At 39.5% G+C, this 25733-nt stretch overlaps 1 protein-coding gene across 2 annotated transcripts in view; it reads right to left on the bottom strand.

Moving 5' to 3' along the window:
• Positions 1-11965: 11965 nt before the first annotated feature.
• The window catches only part of si:ch211-284o19.8 (protein lifeguard 1), a 33200-nt gene continuing 19432 nt past the window's right edge, over positions 11966-25733 (bottom strand). The window contains exons 3-8 of one of the 2 annotated variants that reach the window (XM_039745779.1): positions 25354-25431; positions 25170-25270; positions 22371-22571; positions 22144-22272; positions 20511-20654; positions 11966-12836 (exon numbers count right to left, since the gene is read on the bottom strand). In XM_039745779.1, coding sequence (XP_039601713.1) covers positions 12687-12836; positions 20511-20654; positions 22144-22272; positions 22371-22571; positions 25170-25270; positions 25354-25431 — 803 coding nt within the window. In that variant the 3' untranslated portion in view covers positions 11966-12686. Of the gene's footprint in view, positions 12837-20510; positions 20655-22143; positions 22273-22370; positions 22572-25169; positions 25271-25353; positions 25435-25733 lie in introns of both variants that reach the window. The other variant, XM_039745771.1, reaches the window with a different exon arrangement.

A 25733-nucleotide genomic window follows, 5' to 3' on the forward strand; every position in this document is an offset into this window, starting at 1 on the left:
TTTAATTTTGCAACGGTAGCCATTAAGTTGGGACAGATCTAAACAAAGAGGGGAAAAACTTAAAGCATCAGGAGTTTGGCACAAATTGGAATTTTATGTTGTTCTTCTGTTCGTGCTTGTGTCCTCCAAGCAGTGCTTCAATCTTAACAATAAAAATCTCAAACCTGACAGACATTTTCTGAGAAAACTGAATTAAAATGTGCTGTTATAACAGCACCCGTAAATATTCTGAATTATTTTTATATTTACCAATTCACTTGGTAGTGATGGAATAATGTATTTTTGTATTGGTTTTAGTCATTTTTATTTTTCAATTAGTGAACAGAAACTTGAAGTGACTTAGTTTAGTACATGCATGTGATGAGATAAATCAGGTAGTCCATGACAATATCAGTATTTGTAAATCCCTCAAAGCCATTACAAATCCCATTTGTTGTTATACAGGGCGAAACCCCTGTTCCCAAATCCCCCCCGAGGCAACACGTGTAGTTCACACTCTGACTGGTACAATTTTTGTAGATTAAAACTAAGAAATTTTAGGAGTTAGTCTAGTTTGGTATGGAACTTAAATCACAATTATTCATACATTAAAAATAATTTATTAATGCAATGTACATAAGAAAAATCAAGACATTTGGACACAAAAATACCTGTGATAGCTTGTTACAAATGTTTTTGGCTGGAAAAAATTTTATCCAACAAGAGTTCAGTATTTAACAATTTAAGACAGAAAAAACGGTGGTTCTACAGGGCATTTAAATTCCTGGAGGTGGTGTGCCAATACAAAGTGTTGAGTGTGCCTTAGAGGTAGCTGGCCCACCCAATCAGTAAATGCAGTAATTTTACTGTTTATTGATTACATGTTTGTAAGTGTCATGAGTATTTTAGTTTTTTTGTTGTTTTTTTACAAATTACTTTTGTGAATTAAAAACCTCTACTGCCTGGTTCATGTTTGAAGAGGCATGTGACTAATGATGTAAATTGTGTAGTTTACTTAACTCAGACTTACCATTACTCATCATATCATCATATTAAATACAGAAAATACATATGGGTGTTATCCTTGTATTTTCTAAATGCCAAAAAGTTAGGGATTTTTTTTTTTATCTCCGTAGAATTTCCCCTTTTGTATTATTAATATGTAGCCTTTGTCAGAATGCCTCTAATCTCACAGACTCACTGTTTATAAGGTATTGTACCATATAACCTCTCCCCACCTTCACTTCTACATTTATAATCTCAAGCAATTAGGTGTAGTAAAAGACAAACAGGAGTTAAGTTACAATTTAAAACAATGAATTATTGATGATACAGTGATCCCTCCTCGATCGCGGGGGTTTTGGTTCCAGAACCCCCTGCGAAAGTGAAAATCATGAGTAAAACCATATGTTCATATGGTTATTTTTATATATTTTAAGCCCTTATAAACTCTCCCTCTTATGAACATTTCCCGCACAGCTATACAGCATAAACCCTTTGTATTCTCTTAGATATTAGGTAAGATTTGTTGAAATTATACATGTGAACACACTGTTTATATACAGTAAAACCCAAATATTTTAAAGATATCGAGCGTCTCTGATATCACATGTTACAGCCATTACGACAGACGGGCCACCAATAAACACATACAATGCAAGAAAAATTGTATACAGTAAAATGTGTGTACAGTGACACTAAATGTATGCACTGTACATGTAATACAGTGGGGCAAAAGTAAGTACTGTACGTAGATAATTAATTATGGTTACTCACCAACAATGATACGATGACTTGTCCGATAACGATGACATTCTTTTTACTGCACAACAAAGGAGAGCATTACAGCTCTTCTAAAGGAGCCTCTTCAGGCGACTGTAGCACCGATGTTGTTCTTCTTCCGGCAGTCTTTAATCCAAATCCCTAAAGCAGATTCCATCCGGACTACTGCCTTATTACATCCACTTACAACTCATTTTGCGCCCTGGTTAAAGGACACTGCGGCCGTAGATCTTATATTCTTTTCCTCCTTTTTAAATAAAAAGAATTGTGGACTCATTGATGCCGTAATGGCGTCCTGCAGCGGAGTAGCTGTTACCTTCCTTCAACATATCCAAAACTTTTACCTTTTTGACAATTGTTAGCATCTTCCTTTGGCACTTGGGCACGGCCCCTGAAGCAGTAGCAGGAGCAGATTGTTTTGGAGCCATAACGAAGGGCCTTGACTATGCACAGATATAAACACAAAAGAGCACAAAAGTTAACTCTTTACACAGCGAAACACTTTGATGCTGAATGAGCGAGACGAGACTTCCTGGTTATCGCACCGGATTCGAATTCGGCACTCCATCGATGAGCCAATCAGCACACAGGAACTTAACTGCGTGCTCTAATTGGGTAGCTTCTCAGCCATCCGCCAATAGCGTCCCTTGCATGAAATCAGCTGGGCAAACCAACTGAAGAAGTATATACTGGAATTCAAAAGTCCCATTGTCAAATGCGCGAAGCAGCGAAAAATCCATGTTATATATTTAGATATGCTTGCATATAAAATCCGCGATAGAGTGAAGCTGCGAATGTCGAAGCGCGATATAGCGAGGGATTACTGTATTCATAAATAATAACAATATGCAAAGTACATTTGAATATTTGTAACCATACAACCTGACTTGTTAGTTACTTAAAATGTCTAGTGAAGTCCTCAGTTTTGGTCAGTTTTCTTCAGAATAGACCGCATTTGTGTCTCAATATGGCTGCCGAGCTGTGCTCTTCATTGTGTGTTGTCCTTTTCAGTTCATGGTGTGAGATGCTCCTTCGTAAAGTAATGAGTAATGCGATTGTTTTTCTAGGAAGCGATTGTGATAATCCAATGTTTTCAACTTTGCTCAAAAATGCATGTCATCCTGTTATAAATGAGGACCAGTGATTCAAACTAGCACTAGAGCCACAAGGGCCTATTAAACAAAAATCTCTTTATACAACCATTTCAAATCAAAATTCTTTACAGCTTGAAAATGCAGTAAAGTTGTGATTGAAATTGTACAACTCATCCAACAAGTACTTTAAAATTTATTTTACACAAAATATGAATCTGTTTATTGCAAAACTATAAATTTCAAATCAGAATTGTTTACAGGTGAATAAGTGTTGAAACAATGCAATAAATTAGTGTTCACAATTGTTCAGTTTGTGTAATAAGCACTTTGACAATTTTGCTTTTTAATTATAAATTTTAAAGTTTTAAAAATGGAGAGAAAAATGTGACAGTTCTCAATAACTTGTGTAGCACCATTTTCAAGTAGGCTCCATCTCCTTTCCATAGACTTGGGCTTACAAAATACCTAAGCTGGGGTGATTTTCTCAAAAGCTTCATAACTCTTAAGTACTTTGTTATCTCGCTAGCTAGCTCTTTCACCTCTAGCCTACTTGAGTTCATAATGAGTTAACAAACTAATCAAACTCACTATGTCATCATTCACATCCTTTAAAGTCAAAGGGTGAATTGCCCTTAAGCACCACTTGCAACAGTAATGCAGCCAGCCAATAAATTCTACAACTGACTTGGAGATCGTGTTTGAGATGGCATGGGTTTCAATGCTCTTGTGTGGCCGAACATGGTAATAGAGTGCCCAGGGTTGAAACAACCCTCCTTGGTCTGCTGCTGGGCCAATTGGAAAGAACAACATGCTGGAATTTTGCTCTCAGTCCCACTATTGATCTTCTAATGGCTCTCCTGTTCTACATTACCAGTGGATTCTTGTAGACCATCTGTGATGCTAAAGGCCTCAGCATGGCTGCAGTGTCTTAAATCTGTGCATGCAGTGACCAGATAACTATTTTGGCCTGCGTGCAACTTTGTCAACTGGAGGGGAGTCTTAAATTTTTTCCCTCAACTAAAATTTGGTTTTCATGAAATTTTAGGCATAGCTGTCATTGTATGCTATGTGGATGTAACGCTCATCCCTATTCATACTCCCAGAAAATTTAATGGCATCTACTCCTTTTTGAAAAATTAAGGGACTAAATGTACAGGGAGTACACAAGACACTTGTGTCTTGAACATCTTTGGAGTGTGTCAGATTTCAATTGATGATGTGTTTGCTGCTGGCCACTTAGTGAGAAGGGCAGCATGGTGGCACAGTGGTATGGTAGAACAGCACACAACAAAGCATATTGTCCTGGCCTCCAAATTCCTTAGATCTCAGTGTAGTTGAGCTACACTCTGTAGAATAAGAAGTCCAATATATTATGGCTCTGTCATGGTCTGGGTTGGCTTAGTGCTCCCTTGCCACTACCAGGAGCATGTTCAGCCTGGAACCATAGATTGTCATAAACCGAGATGAGCAGGACAAATTAAGACACAAACGTCCAGCATCAGGTTTGTGCTAAAAGTGTGCAGTGCCTTTATTAAAACCAGAAGAACAAGCAGTCTTCCATAAAATTGCACTGCAACAAATGATCTTCAATAAACAGTCAATGAATAAATTATCCAATAAAACTTAAGGTGAACATGAAGGTTAACAAAAATCCAAATTAACCCAAACCAAGGTGAAAATCCAGAACGCGTTCTTAAATTATAATGAGCTCCAATGTTTTCTTAACAAACCAATGTCTCCTCTATGTATCCCAGACAGGATCTTGCAGCAGAGGAGACACCGAACTGGTAAGGTGCAGTCAAACCTAAATTTCTGATTTGGATCCCCATTACCAGGCCTTCAGAATCTATAGGGTGTCACACCAAGCCACAAACATATCTCCCACCATCAGTCCTTTGGTGTCTGTTGGAGACACTACATAATGGCTCAGTAGTTGGAGTGACCCATCTTCAACCCCAGGTTCCCTTCCCTGAGGCTCACTCCTGACCGCCTGCCTTCATTTCTCTCTGTATGGTCTCTCCTGATCCTGCCTCTCACTTTTTTTTCACCTTAACCTTCTTATTCTTCTTTACTTTTAACCTCTGTTATTTTCTGTTTTCAATTCCTTTCTTTTTCAATTTTTTCCATTCCCTCTTTGCAGTCCAGGTTTCTTTTTATCTCCCTACCTGACTGGGCACAGGTGAGATGTACCACCACCTCCAAGCAGTGCCAGCGCCACCATTAAGGCAAATTAGGCACCCACGGAAGAAACCCAGCCCATAAGGGTTAGCTACCGACCGACCACTCGATTGACACACTGAGTGCAAAATAACCGTGCATTGGCACTGCCCCCAAGGTGTGAATGAGGCACCTGACTGATCCACTCACATTCGCACATGTATGTGCGCAATCAGCCAAGAACCCCAATCAACCCCCAGATCCAAGTGTGCTTTCGCCCTTCCACACCCGTTCTGAGCCTGCACACTCTGGATTGAATTATTCATTTAAAAACTGCACCATGCCATGGGCCTCTTATCACAGGCTCCCCTTCACAATTTACACAGGTTACAGGATCTGCTGCTAACATCCTGGTACCAGGTACCACAGGACACTATTTTGGCAGATTGCAGAGGAGCAACATATTTGGCAGATGTCCAGAATATTTAGGCTCATCATTGTTCGTGTAGATGTTAAAGTGAAGACTGAAATAATATCACATTAGGGTAAATTTGATTTTCCTGAATGGGAATCATCTTTTGAGTTGGTGGGTTTCTCTATTTGCTGACAGAATGACAACTTAGTGACAGTTTTCTGCCTCTTTGCTAACCATGTCCTTATTGCTAGGGCCTTTTTTCCCCACATGTATTTATTCACATAGTTTCCTCCTGCAATGTCCTGTTGCTTGTTTTGACTTGATTGTGAATGACACCTTTATTAGTTTTAAATTGTTCAGTTAAAGTAAGAAGGGTATAAATCATTGAAGAAATGGATTGTTTTGAACAAATCTGATGATGTACAATACAGCACTTGGTGTTTTGAGGAAGGATGATGACTGGAAAAACTGTTTCTCTGCTAAAGACTGCATAGAGTTTAAGTATTAGAGTTGTATGTAGGGCTGCATTTTAACATAAATTTTAATGGTAAGTTTAATGAACGCGAGTCTAACATGATTCCAAATACTGATGCTTTGCCTCAAGGACTGCATTTGGCTACACCTACATATTTGTATGAATGTGGAGCATTGGAGGTGGCTTTGTTAAAGGGAATTTTATTTTTCAAACCAATGGTTTTCCATCTCATTCTAGTAACTGAAATGTACTCTTTAATTGTGATGTTAGTGATAGTCCACTTCAAATGTTTTGATAGATGATTCATAATTGCCCTTTTTTTTATAATCTCCTTTTCAAAGCTTCACGATAATTCAGTTGTTGTGCTCCTTTAGACAAAGTATTAAGGTTCGTGAGGTTGTCCAGCTGTAATTTTACTGCCAGAACTTTCTGGAGTGGACATTCAAAGTTTAGGAAAGAAGCTCAGAATATTGGCTTTTACATTAAAGAACATGGAGTAGTCCACTGAGAAAACAGAATCAGCTGTACATGAAGTCCACCTGAACTTGAAGGGGAGGTAAAGCAACGTGTGTCTTTAGGAGAAAATTAAGAAAAGTTCAGACCTTTTCATTTGGTTTTTTAATCAAAACAGACACCTTGTTTGAATGTGGACGGTGAGCGAGCTTGTGTTGATTACAGGAACTCACATTTTTAAATAGGAAAAGATAAAGAAGAATTTGCCCTTACTGTTTAATAAAACAATAGGCTCGTTAGCATAGCTTCCTTAGTGTTAATGTTTACCCCTGGAAAAATGAGCCAAAAATGTTTTTCAGATGAAACCTGTAAGTATGAAAACATTTTAACATAAATACGGTATTGAAAGCTATGCCGAGTGTGTTCTGCTGTACAGATGCAGAATTGATACACATCTTTCATATGGTACCATTTTGAAAACAGTCACCAGTGCACGGCTTGATGTCACAATTAGTATGGTAGAAGTTTGTTTCCTTACACACTCATTTTTCTGTTGCTTGCAAATGACAGGGTGGCATGTCAGTGCCTCATCCACATGATTAATGGCACCCTTTGTGTTTTTGTAGGCTTCTGAGGCGTAAGACTTAATGACTTCACATATCCCTTGACACAAACATTTACAGTTACTGCATTATGAACAGTGATTAGGGGGGAAAATGTCTTTCTTGTACTTCTATGTGTTTGCAATAAGTTTTAACTTACTTGCCACACACCTACTTGCACCACAGTGAATCCTCAGGCAACCAGATTCATGGGGCATATCATGGCGGTTTGGTCATACAGTGCTGTATGCACCAGTTTCATTATCCGTATCAATGTCTGAATACTAATTTAATTCATCCTCAGTATTGCTGAATTCAACTAATTCTAAAACTGGCTTTACAGCTTGTCATGCTATTGTTGTTTTGGTTGAAGACTCCACCCCTCTCATAAATATTGATTAGTTAACTTATAAAGGCAAAGCACATTAATATTATGATTTTTTTTTGTTGTATGTTTTGTTGTGTTATCTACTAGAGAGCAGCAGAATACAGACGTGAGGGTTATTCACGCTTAACACAGTACAGCAGATCATTACACATCACCTCAGGCCTGACTTGGGATTAACCTTACTTGCGTAGAATTCCGAGCCCGAGTCATACTCACAGTTAATACCAAGGAGGCTAACAGTTAAGCTGTCCAAAAGCCTACTCCAGCTACCTTTTTACAAGATGTCAAGCTTTACATTGCAACTACATGACATGGTAGTTTGTTCAAAATTCCCACAACTCCTTGTGATAAGCTCTGTATGGCTAAATTTTAATTTCCTCATGTTTCCTTTTCATATGTGAATGTTCATTTAATTGAATGTAAGCTGCTTTTCGGATTTTCAAAAACCTGCATACTCCCCTAATCTGTACTAAGAACTTTTCGTTTTGTTAGCCTGCCCTTGCCAGATGTGCACTTCACTCCTTGGTTGCTCTTCTTTGTAGTGTCAAGTGCTGCTCTGTCTTTCAGGTAGCGTTTTGAGCAGAACTGGGCACAGTACTCCTGATGTGGTCTCAACATAATGTCTTTCAGTTTATATTCCTCAGTTTTCAATATTGTATTTGCCTCATTAATAGCTTCCACACATTGTCAAAACTAGGATAAGACTTGTATTTTCCTTGATTCAAAGCAAGTGAAGCCAAACCATGCCATCCTAATGTTCTGCTTCAGAGTAAAAAAAAAAATACAAACGATTCAGAGGTGATTAAACGTACTGCTAAGGCAACACAGGAGTTTTTACATCTTAAAAATTACCCAATTTAAATCTAACTGAGCAGGCCTTCCATAATTTGAAGAGAAAAACGTAAGGAGACAAGCACCTGAAACAAGCAGGAGCTCAAGATGGCAACACCAGAGGCTTGGCAGAGCATCACCAGAAAAGAGACTCAGCACCTGGGGATGTCTATGAATTACAGATTTAAAGCAGTTATTATTACATTTAAGAGATATGCAGCAAAGAACTAAATATGGCTGCTTCAATATACAGGCAGTCCCCGGGTTACGTATGAGATAGGGACTGTAGGTTTGTACTTAAGTTGAATTTGTATGTACAGTGCATCACTTTTTCCACATTTTGTTATGTTACAACCTTATTTCAAAATGGATTAAATTCATTTTTTTCCTCAGAATTCTACACACAAATAACCCATTATGACAACGTGAAAAAAGTTTACTTGAGGTTTTTGCTAATTTATTTAAAAAAACTGAGAAATCACATGTACATAAGTATTCACAGCCTTTGCTCAGTACTTTGTCGATGCACCTTTGGCAGCAATTACAGCCTCCAGTCTTGTTGAATATGATGCCACAAGCTTGGCACACCTATCCTTGGCCAGTTTCACCCATTCCTCTTTGCAGCACCTCTCAAGCTCCAACAGGTTGGATGGGAAGCGTCGGTGCACAGCCATTTTAAGATCTCTCAAGAGATGTTCAATCGGATTCAAGTCTGGGCTCTGGCAGGGCCACTCGGGGACATTCAAGGAGTTGTCCTGAAGCCACTCCTTTGATATCTTGGCTGTGTGCTTAGGATCGTTGCCCTGCTGAAAGATGAACCCGTTGCCCCAGTCTGAGGTCAAGAGCGCTCTGGAGCAGGTTTTCATCCAGGATGTCTCTCTACATTGCTGCAGTCATCTTTCCCTTTATCCTGACTAGTCTCCCAGTTCCTGCCGCTGAAAACCATCCCCACAGCATGATGCTGCCACCACCATGCTTCACTGTAGGGACGGTGTTGGCCTGGTGATGAGGGGTGCCTGGTTTCCTCCAAATGTGACGCCTGGCATTCACACCAAAGAGTTCAATCTTTGTCTCATCAGACCAGAGAATTTTGTTTCTCATGGCCTGAGAGTCCTTCAGGTGCCTTTTGGCAAACTCCAGGTGGGCTGCCATGTGCCTTTTACTAAGGAGTGGCTTCCGTCTGGCCACTCTACCATACAGGCCTGATTGGTGGATTGCTGCAGAGATGGTTGTCCTTCTGGAAGGTTCTCCTCTCTCCACAGAGGACCTCTGGAGCTCTGACAGAGTGACCATCGGGTTCTTGGTCACCTCCCTGACTAAGGCCCTTCTCCCCCGATCACTCAGTTTAGATGGCCGGCCAGCTCTAGGAAGAGTCCTGGTGGTTTCGAACCTCTTCCACTTACAGATGATGGAGGCCACTGAGCTCATTGGGACCTTCAAAGCAGCAGAAATTTTCTGTAACCTTCCCCAGATTTGTGCCTCGAGACAATCTTGTCTCGGAGTTCTACAGACAATTCCTTTGACTTCATGCTTGGTTTGTACTCTGACGTGAACTGTCAACTCTGGGACCTTATATAGACAGGTGTGTGCCTTTCCAAATGATGTCCAATCAACTGAATTTACCACAGGTGGACTCCAATTAAGCTGCAGAAACATCTCAAGGATGACCAGGGGAAACAGGATGCACCTGAGCAAAATTTTGAGCTTCATGGCAAAGGCTGTAAATACTTATGTACATGTGCTTTCTCAATTTTTTTATTTTTTAAATGTGGAAAAATCTCAAACTTTTTTTCACATTGTCATTATGGGGTGTTGTGTGTAGAATTATGAGGAAAAAAATGAATTTAATCCATTTTGGAATAAGGCTGTAACATAACAAAATGTGGAAAAAGTGATGCGCTGTGAATACTTTCTGGATGCACTGTAAGTCGGAACAGGTACATTATTTTAATAAATGCTATTTTCGACCGACTGTAACCAAGTTCTCTGCCAATGAATGATGGAGTTTCACCTTTCTCTGACCTTTTTATTATATCTACTTTATTTTCAATGGTGATGGTTTTTCCCTTCTTTACTGTATCACCAGCACTTGCATCAGATTTGTGTTTCAGAGACATCATTGAAGGGTGAAGACAGAAAGTTAAGATGAGCTCTTCTGACCAGCACTGTACACGCTATCACAGCAGGAAGGCACCCGTCGTCAACACGTCTGATGTACTGATAAAGAGACAACTTCGCTATGTGTGTAACAGTACAAGGAGGCTTGGATAAGAGACAACTTCCTGCTATGTGTGTAACAGTACAAGGAGGCTTGCTATTGAGAATGAATGGGGGCATCGAGGGGCGATTCATCACCAGCCCACCTCACAGTCACCTCCACTACAGTATGCTGCTTGCAGTGTCTGCCCACCGAGAACAGACACAGTGCAGCTAAAGGCGAGTACTGAATCACCCCCATTCAATAGGCAGCCATCCGATGCACACTAAAATGCTATTCCCCGCCGCCTCATTCACACTCAGTGGCCTCTGCTCAGGCATAACAGGGTCACCGCTTGCAGCATCACCAGCCACCCACTGAGAACGAACAAGGTAGCCGTGTGTGTTGAGCGGGCAGTGAAACCGCTTGCCGCTGGAAGCCGCCTGAGGGACACAAATCTTCCACCACAACCGGGTCACTGCTTCCAGCATCACTGGCCGCACACCAAGAACAATCGGGGTAGTTGTGTGTGGTGGGTGGGCAGTGAAACTGCTAGCCACCCGAGGGACACTACACTGCGTGGGCAGCGAAATCGCCTCCGTCCAGCCAGTGCTTGCAGCGTCCCCAGGTCGAAGATGATGGAGCGGCAGTTACTAAGGCGCATGCGTTGCAGTTGCAGCCCCGTTTGTAAGTCGTAGGTTGGATGTCCGTAACCTGTGGACTACCTGTACTTGCCATTGCTATTGTCCAGTCATTATGGTGCCCAGAAATGGGGGGTTTAGGAGCACACGCCTATATAGTGCATTGCTTTACCCACCACATAACAATCCAACTCAGGATCCCAAACTTTACGGTGGCTGGAGTGCCAATTCTGCCACCAAACCCCAAGTTTTTCCTGCAGGTTGGAGGGTCCTGCTGAAGGGCCCAGCAAAGTAGAGTCACTTTTGGCGTTTACGGGATTCAAATCGGCAACTTTCCAATTGCCACTGCAAATCCCTAAGCCTTAGAGCCACCACTCTGCCCTAAAATGGAGGGGACTATAGAGAAAAGGTGCTGACATTTCCATATGCTGTGACCAAAATGTATGACAATGCCCTTAAATGAAAGTGTGCAATGTGTGCTTTAATCACATTAGAATTGCTTGTAATTTTAAACCCGTGCAGCAGAGGGGCAAATCAAGGAAACGTGCAACTTTTGTCATTGTTTGGTCCATGGAGTACATTTACAATGGAATGTGTTGCACTAAATGCTTTGATATCCAGATAACTTAAGTTCTTGTGAACGGTTTCTTGAACTAAATGCCTAACTAGACCTTTAGATATTGCTCATGCTAACTTCCATTTGTATAAATTAGCGGACACCTCTATCCAAGTAAACTTTCAACTTCAGGATGCATTTCCAACTTCATTTTTTTAACAGTTGGAGCAATGGAAGGTTCCGTGACTTTCTCAGCTTCACATAGTGAGTCACAGGTGGCCATTACACTGGTGACCTTGGATTTAACCACCAAAACCTTAGCCACTATGGTTTACTGCTGTTGGGCATTTTGTTCTCCAGTATTTGGGGAAGAAATGCAAGTTCCAAAAAAAACAAAACAAATATTGCTATGTACGTGTCAGCAGTATTGTGTGTTTTTACTGTTCTCTAGAGAAATTAGACAGGATATGAAAACCAAACGGACATGGCAGGTTTATAGTCCATAAAAAAGCTAGAAATAAAAACATGAAGGAAATGACAGAACTCAAAGTCAAAAAAGAATAAGTTTCAAACCAGAAAAAGGCCAACTTCACCATCACCTTGAGATGCTTTCTCTTCCTCTTATGCTAAAGAGCTTTTTGCTTTGAGTGCTTCCTCAATCATGCCACCATTCTTATACTGGAGTGGCAGTGACATCTGGTGTCCCACCCATGTGGCATCACATGATGACATTAGGTCAAAGTGAAATAATGTCAAATTAAGAGAGCACTATCGAAAAACAAAATTAATGATAAATATTAACCGACTACTTAGAACAAATACCTTAAAAAATCCATTTGCATTATTTTTGTTTGCTGCTTGCAAGTCATTCTAAGTGCATCAATTCTAATCCTGAACACATTAGTCCAACCTGATATGTGAAACAAAAAAATTCATCCATTTTTAATTACAAATGAAAATACAGTAGTTACAATTCATAAAACAATGTAAAAAAATGGTCCAAGGTAGTACACTTAATTCAATAAAAATGTAATAAAAATATCTTTAAGCTCGGAGTTAAGTCTCTCTTTGATTTTGCATGGAGCGGTTGCTCGTCGTATGTTTAGTTGAGTTGAGTTACTTTTTGCCTCCACCAAAGAGGATGAGGAGATAAAGGAAGATGAGGATGATGTCCAGGTAAATGGCTAAAGCTGCAAATATGTACTCCTCAGGGCTCAGGGCATACGATTCTCGACCAATCACAAGCTGAACGTCAATGGCTAGGAACTAAAAAGAAAAAGAGCAAGAGACATTCTCAGATGACCTATTTGGAGCCAAGAATTGTGATTGTTATTTTGTGTAAAAAAAATAAATAACATCAGGTCAAGTTTTAAAGGTCCATAAAGTCCTATTCTTCACCACTCACCACTAATGTGATTGAGTAAAGTAAATCTAATATTTGTGAGAAATCTGCCATTTACCAATTTCCAGCTATGTCCCCATGTTATTACAGAAGAATTTATTTGAAAGTAACACTGGGATCCACTGTATTAATTCTCTTCACGATTTTAGGCACTTAATCATGTCTCCTCATAATCTCCATTTGAAATTCAACCCCTTCAACTTCTACTCATAACTCATACCTCTTAGTCCCAGACTCGGCCTAGTCGCTCTCCTCTTTATCTAGGGATGTGGTGTCTTTTTTTTTTGTAATAGGAAACCAAAACTCTGTGCAGAACTCCAGGTGAGGTCTCACTAGTGTGTTATCTAACTTAAGCATAACATATTGCACTATCTATCTCAACCTGACCTCCTGTTATCTTTTCTGATTGCTTCTGTACACTGTTTGGATGTCAAGCGACAAATCCATTATCATCTCCAGGTCCTTCCCGTTGGATGTACTTTAACATTTCAGAAATCCAATTGTTTTCAAATCTAGCGTCAATTATTATCTCCAGGACCTTCTTGTAGGAACGTTTCAGACCTCCCATTGTGTGTTCAAATCTAGCGTCTCTTCTTCCTACATGTAATACTTTTGACATTTTAATTTCATCTTCCACAGATCTGCTCAAGCCTGTATGCTATCCAATTCCTTCTATAAATATGCAGTGGATTTTGGTGTTTGGTGTCACCTGTAGACTTGACCAGATTATGGATTACATTCTTGTCCAGATTGTTGATGTGCATTAACACTGACTCCTTAAGGATACCACTTTTAATATCTAACTTTGAAACGTTCACCTCGCCATAAACATATCCTAGCAAACAAAAATGTTAAACCAAAATGAATGTTATTAGCAGTTATACAAACAGTTCTATAACGTCTCACTAACACAAGGTGAACTATGGCCGAGAACCTCTTAACTCCCTTATGGGCATATGCCAATTGATCTAAACTGAAAGAAGGCACTTCCAGTGGCGAAAAATCCTATTATAAATTTCAGTCAGTGGTCTCTTGCCTACAATCAGGCCCTCGCACTGGCATCCTAAATCAGTGGGCTTATGACTTTAGGGGGGAAAAAATCTGAAATTGGCTTCACACAGCTTCTTTTACTAAGCCTTAAACAATTTACACTGTCACAACAGCAAATTCTTTGGTTCTACCTCCTAATAGTTGCAAATGGTGATCCAAAAATTTGAGAAAGATCATCTTTCCATCATCTATCTATCTTATTTGTACAGGACTCTGTTAAGACTGAGGGTTAGGGGGTATTCCAGAGAATACATTTAGCAAGTAAACCTTAGTTAAACTGAGGTTTATCTGAGCTGGTTTGGGGTCCACCAAGGAGGATATGGACGGGTTACACTAAAAGAGGCAGCTGAAGGTCCTGTCTTAGTCTGCTCTGCATCAGACTGAAGATGAAGCTTAGCGGAGTGTTGTGCATTGACAGTTGATGAAATTCCCACTTGTTGAGAAAATGAAAGCTCGGAGAAAGGTACCACGGATATTCTTAGGATTATCTAATGTTGCTGAATTCTCTTTTATATTATTCTTAGATGGTAATTACTACATTATAACCTAAACTATCCATTGAAAATGAATGACATTTAAATTATTTAATTTGTTAAACACCTTTTTAGTCAGTGATGGGATTTTATAGTGTATTTAATATTGATGCATTCTTGGCTACAATATCATTTAAATTAATCTTATGCGGAAGAGGATGGATGGATGGATGGATGGATGATATTCATTGAAAAGTGGTAAAATATTAAAAGCTACTGTTTATTGTATAATGACAAGAATTTAATAATATGTCACATTTAAAAGTATTATGCAATTCATTTACATTGGTCTTTTTGTCAGTGAGGGACAAAGGAAAAGGTATAATAATAAACAAAAAGTTAAATAGGGGATGTTCCGTTCTAATTGTACCAATTCTAAGTCAGTAAACTTTAAACACTAAAGCAGTGTAAAGATGTTTATAGTGACATATGTACAAGAAAAAGCCGCACTACAAGATCTTCTGGGATCAACCCTGGTGTGCTTTCTAAAGAGAGAGAAAGAAAGAGAGGCAGGCAGGCCCTGGTCGCTTTTGACATAATTCACGGCAGTATATAAAGGTACATTGTAAAATAGAATAACATCTAAAATAAATTCAGTTGCACTCCTCAATAATTAAACAAACATAACATCTGTATAATTTTTAAATTGGTCCACTTTTTTCCTTCTCTAGTAAATAATAAAAATACAATATGTTTTGTAATTGAGGATATGCCAGTACGACAGTAACACTCGTTATTAAAAATGGTCAGGTCTGGTCTGATACTCGTGACGAGGATAGTCATTCAGATGTTTGTGGTTAACATTCAATACATAAAATGTCAAGTGTGGTAAGTGAATCCAAAGCCTTATCAGCGACACTAAATATTGTTTTATGCTTTTGAAATGTTATCAGCACAATAGACTGAATAAACACACTGTGAAGCTAAAATATGGCATCACTGCACAGGTTGGTCTTTAAAAATGTAACCCACCAGTCGTATTGTGCAAACGAACTTTCTGAGGAGGGCAAACTCCTGGAGCAGGAGTGGCACTGGAACATTGCATCCGTGACTGAAGTGGCAGCTTTCTTTTCGGTTGCTAAATGTGCAGTATACGTTTGCATACACTACCGGTCAAAGGTTTTTAGAACACCTGAAGTTTTGATGGAAATGCACACAGTTTAATGTCTTAACGTTTCATGAAGTCAAGGCATAGAACAATTAAACAATGGCAAACAGAAAAACTAAGGCAAATGTTATTCTAAGTTTGGCTCATCAAAGTAGCCACCTTTCGCTGAAGTAACAGCCAAACTGTGGTAACCCTTTTGATTCAAAATGCCAGTCACTCTGTGCAAGTCACCAACTCTGCCTCCAGCAAAAGAACCCCAGACCATCAATCACATTTTCTCCTCCATACCAACACCCTGCATGATGAACTAGAGATTTCAAAGTTTGATTCATTGGTCCAGAAGTCTTTCTTCCAGTCAGCAATAGTCCACAGCTGGTATTTCAAGGCCCTGTTTTGTCCTTTTAGGAATGGCTTTCTTACTGCCACTCGCCCTGTCAAACCTGTAGCACAAAGTCTCCTCTTCACAGTACAAACTGAGATTTGCTTTTGTCGACCTGCTCTGTTAAGCTGTGCTTGAAGCTCTTGTGCTGCGAGGCGCCTCTGATCACGCCAGCCGGTGACCCTCACAAACCTGACTTCTGATGGGGCTGTGACTTTGGATCTGCCAGATCTTTTTCTATCAGAGTTTCTTCCAGTTGCATTTGCATTGTGTAGGACACCACCGTACCCAGTGACACTTGGATATATATATATATTTTTTTTTAATTTCTCTAAACAAAAGGCTTACACTTCTCAGAATAATAATGCTCTGCCTCACTTCATTTGTTAATTGCTGTTTTCTTGCTATTATCACTGTAATATCGTCCAGGTAGTACTTCATAGGGTGTAGTAACACAGTCTGTTCCCACTCTGCTTGAAGACACAAAGAGGGTTTTTAAGTAATCCCCAGAAGCTGGGACACTTGTGCTAATTGTTGCAAGGCTTCATTTACTTTAATTGCTGCTGAACATCTGTAGGTTGTAACCTGTTAGTTTTCCCCTGAAGAAGGCCCATTTGTAATATTCATATTTCCTTTTTTTCAACTTTTGCTAACCTAATCTTTAAATTTAAATCTCTAGTAGCCTTTTCACCATTTTTAAGTTTTTCATTGCATTTCAACTGATTAAATGCGAAGAAAAACTGGAAAAACTGAGGTGTTCTAAAACTTTTGACTGGTAGTGTATACTAAATGTACAAATCTAGTAATTCTGAAGGAAGTTATATTCTTGTATAGAATTTTAAGTTGCTGCCATATGCACTTCATATTGAAATTGAATGCTTACTTGTTTTACATGTTTGAAGTACACTGAAAAAATCTGAAGAAGGATATTTACTTTATACATCAACTTCAATGTTACTTAAATAATCATTTTGTTGGAATTACATTACTTTTTGTAGTTACATTTAAAAATCTCTCAAATGTCACATTAACATAAGTTAAAACAAAGCCAATAAATTGTTTTCTTTTAACGGAAGCATAATCACTGCGGTGGGTTAGCGCCCTGCCCGGGATTGGTTCCTGCCGTGTGCCCTTTGTTGGCTGGGATTGGCTCCAGCAGACCCCCATGACCCTGTGTTCGCATTCAGCGGGTTGGAAGATGGATGGATGGATGGAAGCATAATCAGCCTTGAAAACTTTTGTTGTAATTACTCAATTATTTCATGCTTATCTTACTCAAAATGAACACTTTTCTAATCCTTAAAACAATATTTTAATTTTCCTGATACACAGCTGAATTAAGTGGACTTAACTTAAACCTGTTTTATGTATAGAACTGTCCTATTTTATATAAGGTATGCTGTTTTGTGTAAAGTTGCATCCATTTTGTTGCATTGTGGTCCTCACACCTGGAAATTACATTGTAGACTTTTTCATGAATGTCGTCGTTTTTTTGTGTGTGTAATGGATGTGAAGTTGATTTATGACACCTTTTTTTTCCACATCCTGCATCACAAAAGCATCTTTTTCTTTATTTTCAATACAACATACAACTACTGTTAAGATCTTGTGAAAAGCACAATCAACCAAACTAAATAAATGAATGCTTCTAATTCTTTAGAGTTTATGTTGGTATACTATTATAAATGAGTATTTGAATGGTTAGGGAAGGGGTCGCCAACTCCGGTTCTGGAGGACCACCGTGGCTGAAGGTTTTCATTCTAACCCTTTTTTTTAATGAGTGCCCTGTTTGTGGTGCTAATTAATTTCTTGTGAATTAATTTTAATTGAATTGTTTTTTTAAGATTTGTTCCTCGTTCTTCTGGATTCCTTCATGTCTTTCCTTAAACGGCACCCAAACAGAAATGAACTGTGAAGTGAGGGAGCAAAGAGAAGACCAACTAAGTCAGGGCCTCAAACTCCAACCAATTTCACTCCAACCAGCTACTTAATGAGGTGCCAATCCTTGTCATTAATTAATCCAGTTCTTTAATTCCATGACCTGTTGCTGCTCTCGTGGTGCATTAGCAGACATTTCTGAAATTGTTGATTTTCTCATTTCTAAGAGCGCTGGTCAAATGTTTTGGGTACCTGAGTAGATCAGCATTCATGAGACCTTCATCTTTCTTTATTTTCAGATACTGTATGATGGTCACCAGTTGTTTTGGCTCATTTTGTATCTCATTATTGTTTGGCTGCTAATTAAGGAAAAAGGAACATTTAAGGGATCTGCGTCTTCAATAGCAAATCAATTAAAATGAGTTAAAAAGAAGGTATTTAGCAGTAAAAACAGGACACTCATTCAGAAAAGGGTTAGAATGAAAACCTACAGCCACGGTGGTCCTCCATGACTGGAGTTGGTGACCCCTGGTTTAGGGCACCAGGTTGTTTAAAGACTTATTTATTTTTTTCAGGATTACTGAACAAATCTGTGTCTAATTAACTAAATTTAATCATGTTAAAATGGAAGAGCTTAAATGTATTTAGTAAACGCAGCCTATTTTAAGGAGAATTTATTTCATTCATTTAGGTGGAAAACATGACATACTTGTAAATAAATCTCGAAATGTACTTTTTTGAGTGAGTTGCAATTACTTAACAAATTGTAGTAAACTTTACTGAAAATAGCTGATCTGATTCTACTACAAAACCAACTGGCAAACAGAACACGATTACTTATGATGTTTACAAGCCAGCTCATTTACAAGTAAACTAGGCAATTCAAAGAAAACTTCTAATAAAAAAGTGAGTAATACTATTAATATTTAAGTGCTGTAGATGCCACATGGGCTGGACGGGCATCCCAACCAGAAGAGGGGATGGTTCTTTACCCGGACAGGAGGCTCCCAACAGGAAGATGGGCATCCTGGCCTGGGAAGAGAAGGGGATCAGACCCGGAAGGAAAGACCAGAAGGGATGGATGTACAGCCCACTGAAAAGGGCTTTTACTCCCCCAGCATGCTAGATGGCAGCATTTCTGGATATCAGTGCCCAGTAGGAAACCAGGAGGACATGCCTGGAGATGTAGTCTGGCAAGGCAGCCCTGCTTGGGTCACTGGGTGCCACAAGAGGGTGCTACAGGGAGACAAGCACCCTATTATAATGGACTTTCACATGACCCGGAAGTGCTTCCATTGGGCAATGACCCTGGTGCCGGAAGTACTCCCAGGTTCATAATAAAAGGGACCGCACTCCCTTTCCCAGGCAAGTTGGAGCTGGGAGGACGTGGGACAACACTCGGTTGGAGGAGGGCAGTGCGGTGGAGAGAGAAAAAGAGAATGTTGTGCTTGTGTTAACTTTGTGTTACATTTTGTTACTTTTCTTGAGGAGTGTGTGTAATAGACGCACTGTTATTTGAACCCGGGGCTCTTAGTGTGTTCGTGTTGGGGTTTGGGGTCTCGCTGAAGCCCTTCTTTGTATCACATTGCGCAATACACAAATTCAGAACCGCAATGTAGTTCGACATCGGTCTGCTATGGATTGCCATGCAGCCTCTCGTGCTTTCTTTATTTTGGATGCATTTCCCTTTTTTGTACATTATTGTAGATCACGTATTATTTGTTGATCAACTGCTGAAAAGACAGTTTTACTATTAAAGTCGTCAACCTGCAGATACTTCACTCTTCTCTATGCTTTTTTAAAGTTTGGTTCATGTTATCTACCGTCGATTCTCAGTGCTGTTTAAACCTCAGGAGTGCATACATAATCGTGGAATGACAAAGCACATCTTGACTTAATGAGAAACACTCCAAGTTAATAGAACCGATTGAGCCTTGGTTGGTAAACATGGTTTATTCAAGTGAGGTTTTCACAGCTAAGTCTTGACTTCATCAGTGCTCTTTGTAGGATAAACTCCCAGGATTGAAGACAATTTAGTGTTAATGGCAGGAATCAGACCCTAACACACTCTGGCAGATGTTATACATGATTACGTAGACTACCATTTGAAGGAAGGTACAGAGGACAGTTGCCCGTTACTTAACTTGGCTGCCTGGAGCTAATGTGTGGCTAGGGAATAACCCCAAATTTTTGTATTTCAGGAATGGAAGAATGCTAGGGAATGAAGTCATATAGGTAGTACTTAGCCCACTCTGATACTCGCCCCCCATAGCCATTTAGAATGGGTAAGGGTCCAGAGGTTTACCTGTCCTTTATTAGAGCATTAGTGCTTAGGATTGCAGGGACACCTTAAGCTGTTCTAGTAGAGTGATCCAACATCTTGTCAGTGGCACTTCTGACCTGTGACATTATGCCCGAGACATGCTGGGAAATCATTCCTTAGCTAGACGTAAAGGAATACTCCACCCGAAACTGAAAAGGCATTTCTGTCTTGTGCATGACTGCTGCAAAGCATGCACAGATAAGATCAGAAGATCATGAAGCCCCACCTCCCCCCTCATCCATTCGTCAGGAGTCCTGTGATACAAACCAAAGCAAAGACGAGTGCCCCAAGGCAGCCATAGAGAATCTGGAGCATGGTGGAGTAGAAGAAAATGGAGAAGAAGCCAAACATCATGAGGTCAACAGCCAGGACAAGAAGGATGCCGTTGCAGATGGAGAAGCTTATTCGTGACTGCATGGAGAAAGAAAATATGTTAATTAAGTAGATGATTGTAGCAGTTGGCTTGTGGCACATTGAATAAAAAAAACAGCAAACAATTTGTTCAACTGATTCCATAATTTGTTACCTGCTTTAATTGTGACCCCCAAATTGTTAATGCCAACTATCCTAACTGAATTCTAGTCTTCATGTTCTACCCAAGTGCTTTCTGTTACTCATCCTTAAGGAACACTCGGGCTGCTGCCATGTTACTAACCAGAAGCCAACGTCTGAATGCTGACTTAATCAAACTCATTATTTTTCTTAATATTTGGCTTCAACACTAATCATTAAGGCTTTTTTTTATTTTTTGCTACTGATTTATTCACCCCTATGGAAATTGTTGATTTTTTCAACACACAGTAGCTGACAAGGCAAACAGTAGATCTTCATGTAGAGAGTGTCTATGGATAAAGGTGATATACTTGGGTGGAGTAAAATTTGCCTTTTCAATCATTTATTCAACAAAATGTCAATGGATCTAATCATTTAGGGGAGCAAAAGTAAGTCCATGCTTAGCCTCAGAAGCTGATATTGCCCCCCTTAAGAAGAAATTATTATTTGTTGGTGTTTTGCACACTTGCCCAACAGTCTCTGACATCAGAACATTAGAACAATCTGGACGAGCACAGGCCATTCAGCCCAACAAAGCTCGCCAGTCCTATCCATTTAATTCTTCTAAAAGAACATCAAGTCGAGTTTTGAAAGTCCCTAACGTCTTACTGTCTACCACACTACTTGCTATCTCATTCTGAAGTGTCTAGCGTTCTTTGTGTAATGAAAAACTTCCTAATGTTTGTGTGAAATTTACCCTTAACAAGTTTCCAACTGTGTACCCGTGTTCTTGAAGAACTCATTTTAAACTAACTGTCTCTTGATCTGCTGTACTAATTCCCTTCATCATTTTAAACATTTCAGCCATGTCACCTCTTAAGCTTCTTTTGCTTAAACTGAAAGTGCTCAGCTCTTTTAATCTTTCCTCATAATTATGAATGGATGAACTAACTAGCAGCAGGCTGCTTTTCATTTGTTCACCCCTAAGAATACAATCAATTCTCTTTGGCCCAGTGATGTTTCAAATTCATTAGATGTTTGGCACTCAGTTTGCTATTCACTTTGAACTTTTTTCTGTCTAATGTCTACTTTGAAATCTTTTTGAGTTTCAGACATGGCATCTGTTGCCTTAATGGAGCACAGTATCAAATTATACTGTGCATAAACAATATGGATGTGAATATACTTAACACTCGTATGGATTCTGATGACCATAGTTACAAATAATGTAGAAATGTAAAGGTTAGGTGGCCTGTCCTTTGCTGTTAAGACAGACATCGGCTCATCTTAACCCTGAGTTTTTGTAACGTCATTGTGTACCCCAGTTTAGGCTTACAGGAAATCTTAATTGGCTTTTCTTCCAGCGTCCTGCTTCATTAGACTACACATTGTCAATATAAAAGAGTACCTGTACTGAGAAGAGGATAATGGTGAAGGAGATGATCACTGTACTTCCAAGTGCAATTATGACAGCTGTGGTATCATGGAATGAAGCCACTGCTCCCACCATGAAGGACAAGCTCAGTGTCACAACACCCTAAGGGAAACAATCAGAGTTGTGTTAGAACATTTAAAAAAGACTTCAAGAGTGCTTGGAGTCCAGAGCCTGAAGCCCATTCTAAGTAACTCTCTTACCAGTGCAATAATATTCCAGGGAAATTTCCTCCTCAAGGACCCTCCAAACTGAAGGACAATGGCCACAACTGCAAACACACAGTAGGAGGTTATGTAGACCCAAATGTTGGACTTGACGTAATTCTTCACAACATCTGCGAAGGTGAAAATGCATACGATGCCAAAAGTAATCAACAGCTGCAAGGTGACCACTGCAAATACCTGAAAGCATTTTGAAAGCAAGAATAAAGGTTATCAGGTGGGTGCTTTCCCAACATGTGGAAGTATTTTTGGTTTAAACATTGATGTATTTTTTCTATACAGCTTATTGTATCTTATATATGAAACCAGTTTTATACATGTGTACTCATATCTACTAAGGATACAGTAGAACATTTGAACAATCTAGACGACAACAGGCCATTCAGTCCATCAAAGCTCGCCAGACCTATCCACTTAATTCTTCTAAAAAAACATCAAGTCGGGTTTTGAAAGTCCCTAACGTCTTACTGTCTACCACACTACTTGGTAGCTTATTCCAAGTGTCCATCGTTCTTTGTGTAAAGAAAAACTTCTAATGCTTGTGCGAAATTTACTCTCAACAAATTTCCAACTGTGTCCCTGTGTTCTTGATGAACTCATTTTAAAGTTACAGTCTCGATCTGCTGTACTAATTCCCTTTATAATATTAAACACTTAAATCATGCCTCCTCTTAATCTTCTTTTGCTTAAACTGTAAAGGCTCAGCTCTTTTAATCTTTCTTCATAATTCATCCCCTGCAGCCCTGAATCAGCCTAGTCGCTCTTCTCCAGACCCTTTTTAGTCCTGCTATGTCCTTTTTGCAGCCGGGAGACCAAAACTGGGCATGGTACTCCAGATGAGGCCTCACCAGTGTGTTATAAAGGTATAGCAGAACCTCCTTGGACTTGTGCTCCACACATCAGGGCGCTATATAACCTACTGTAACTACTACTATTATTATTGTACAAAGGATGTCCTTTAGCCTCATCCAGAACAGAGCATAGCTTGGATCAGCAGATAAGTTGTGCACTTTAAGTTTCTAACTTTTAAAGTAACTTTAGCAGTCTACAAGGGGATTTACTGCTTGTCAGCGGTCTCTCTTATCCATGTCTATGTCAGCCTCAGCACGTCTCTGTCTAGTTGGCTCAAGTAAAACAGAGAGTTCACTCTCTCTAGTAGATCTGTTGAATTAAAAGATCAATACATCAAAACGTATTCAAACCCCTTCACTTTTTACGCATTTTGTTATGTTACAACCTTATGCTAAAATTTACAGTGCCCTTCATAATGTTTGGGACAAAAACACATTTTCCTTAATTTACCCCTCTGCTCCATAGTTTAAAGTTACAAAGCAAACAATTTAGATGTGATGAAAGTGCACATTACAGACTTTCCTTTAAAGGTATCTGCATACACTATATAGTTGGTGTGTGGATATGTGTGTGTTTGCCCTGTCCAGGGTTTGTTCCTGCCTTGTGCCGTGTCCCAGCTGGAATAGACCCCAGCGAGACTCAACCAGCCCACCCTAACTGAATCTGGGCTTGATTGAGCGGGTTAGAAAATGCCATGACAGAAATATTCAGACTCTTGTCTCAATAATTAGTTGAAGAACATTTGGCAGCCATTACTGTCTGTGGAGTCTTTTTGGGTCCGAGACAAGAAGTGAATTTGGGGATTTTCTGCCATTTTTCTCAGCAGATCCTTTCAAGCTCTGTCAGGATGGATGGACACTGTCAGTGTATGACTATATTCAGGTCTCTCCAGAGATATTCACAGAGCTTTATACTCTCCCAGTGATCATCACCTTCTTGCATTACTGTGTGTAGTATGATGGTGTTGTCTGCTTATATTTCAGTCTCCTTGATGATTGTCTGTAGATGGAGGGCTGCAGTAAATATACTACCAAACTAAAAAAAAAAAAAGAGTAGTAAAAAAAACACTTAAAGCACACTAGTGAGTCAGGGTCCTGTTGAGTAATCCGTGCAAACCAAAATGTAACATATCAAGCAATAATATCAAATAACATGATAAGACACATTAACTGTAGGAGGATCTGTTTCTCTTTTTTATCTGAAGCAGCAATCCAGCTTGGATTCTAAAATATATATTATATATACAGGGTGGGCAAAAGTAGGTTTTGCAGTTATGGAAAACGACATACAGATTATGGTGATTGCAATAGCTTCATTAACTCAATAACTTTATTAATAACCTTAAAAGAATGTCACAATGGCACAGTGCACTTAGGTTCAGTCTCATGAGGGCTCAAGTTGTAAACCTACTTTTGCCCACCCCTGAATATATACTGTAATACATGCATCTCAAAGGGTTACCTCATCCGAGGTAAGTAATACCACCCCGGAACACAAGGGGGTGCTGTTGCTAACAGTGTCATCTACTTTTCTACCCACAGCTCCAAGAAGACACCCAATGAGGCCATCTGACTCTGACCCTTCCAGTCAGAGGTCTATAAATCGGAGGAGCTCAGGGAAGGTGGCATCTTATATTGGACGTAGAACCAGCACAGGATGGGGCTCTGCCCAAGACTGACCACTCGGCGGACCCTTTATGAGAAGGCACTGCAACATGTTAGATGTTTGTTTGTTTGCACTATTGAGTGCCATTTCTTTTGTTATTGGCACCATTATAAAAATGGGGTGACCTGAGTGGCACCCCAAAATGTACTTTGTGTTGTACCTCACATGACCATAATACATACATACACACATACACACACACACACACCCATACACCTTAAATTTAGCTTTTTTATTTAAATTAAAAAAAATAAACATTACTTTTCTGATGAAAGCTCTCCGAACAGATTTCTCTTCAAACTCAGTTGCCACCACTTCCACACAGCCGGGTGGTAATGCGTCATTTCCTGTTACAACTACAACTAAAGGTAAATAAAAAAAATTACTAGGACATCAGCTGGACATAAAGTACTTGACTTATAATTAAAACAGTAACATGCAGTACCTGTGTCCGGAGCATTTATTGTGTTATAATTTGAATTCAGTGGAGGCTCAGGTTTGTTGTCATACGCACTGGCACAGACTGCTGAGGGAACACATGAAAATACAAATAAAATAAATAAATACATACATACTCTACATATACTTACTGGTTTTTCAGTTTTATACACGCAGTTTAACGTCTAGTTCTGCTATAGCCTGGAGGTGTATTTTGGGTCATGGTCTGGCTGTAGGATGAACCCTTGACCTACTAGAACACACTAGAAGGTACTGTGGGGGGTTGTAAAATGCTATGGTGACTCTTTTGATTCAGAATGCCAGTCACTCTGTGCAAGTCACCCACTCTGCCTCCAGCAAAAGAAGCCCCGACCGTCACACTTCCTC

The sequence above is a fragment of the Polypterus senegalus genome, chromosome 1, assembly GCF_016835505.1.
Source record: "Polypterus senegalus isolate Bchr_013 chromosome 1, ASM1683550v1, whole genome shotgun sequence".
In the NCBI taxonomy this organism is placed as follows: domain Eukaryota; kingdom Metazoa; phylum Chordata; class Cladistia; order Polypteriformes; family Polypteridae; genus Polypterus; species Polypterus senegalus.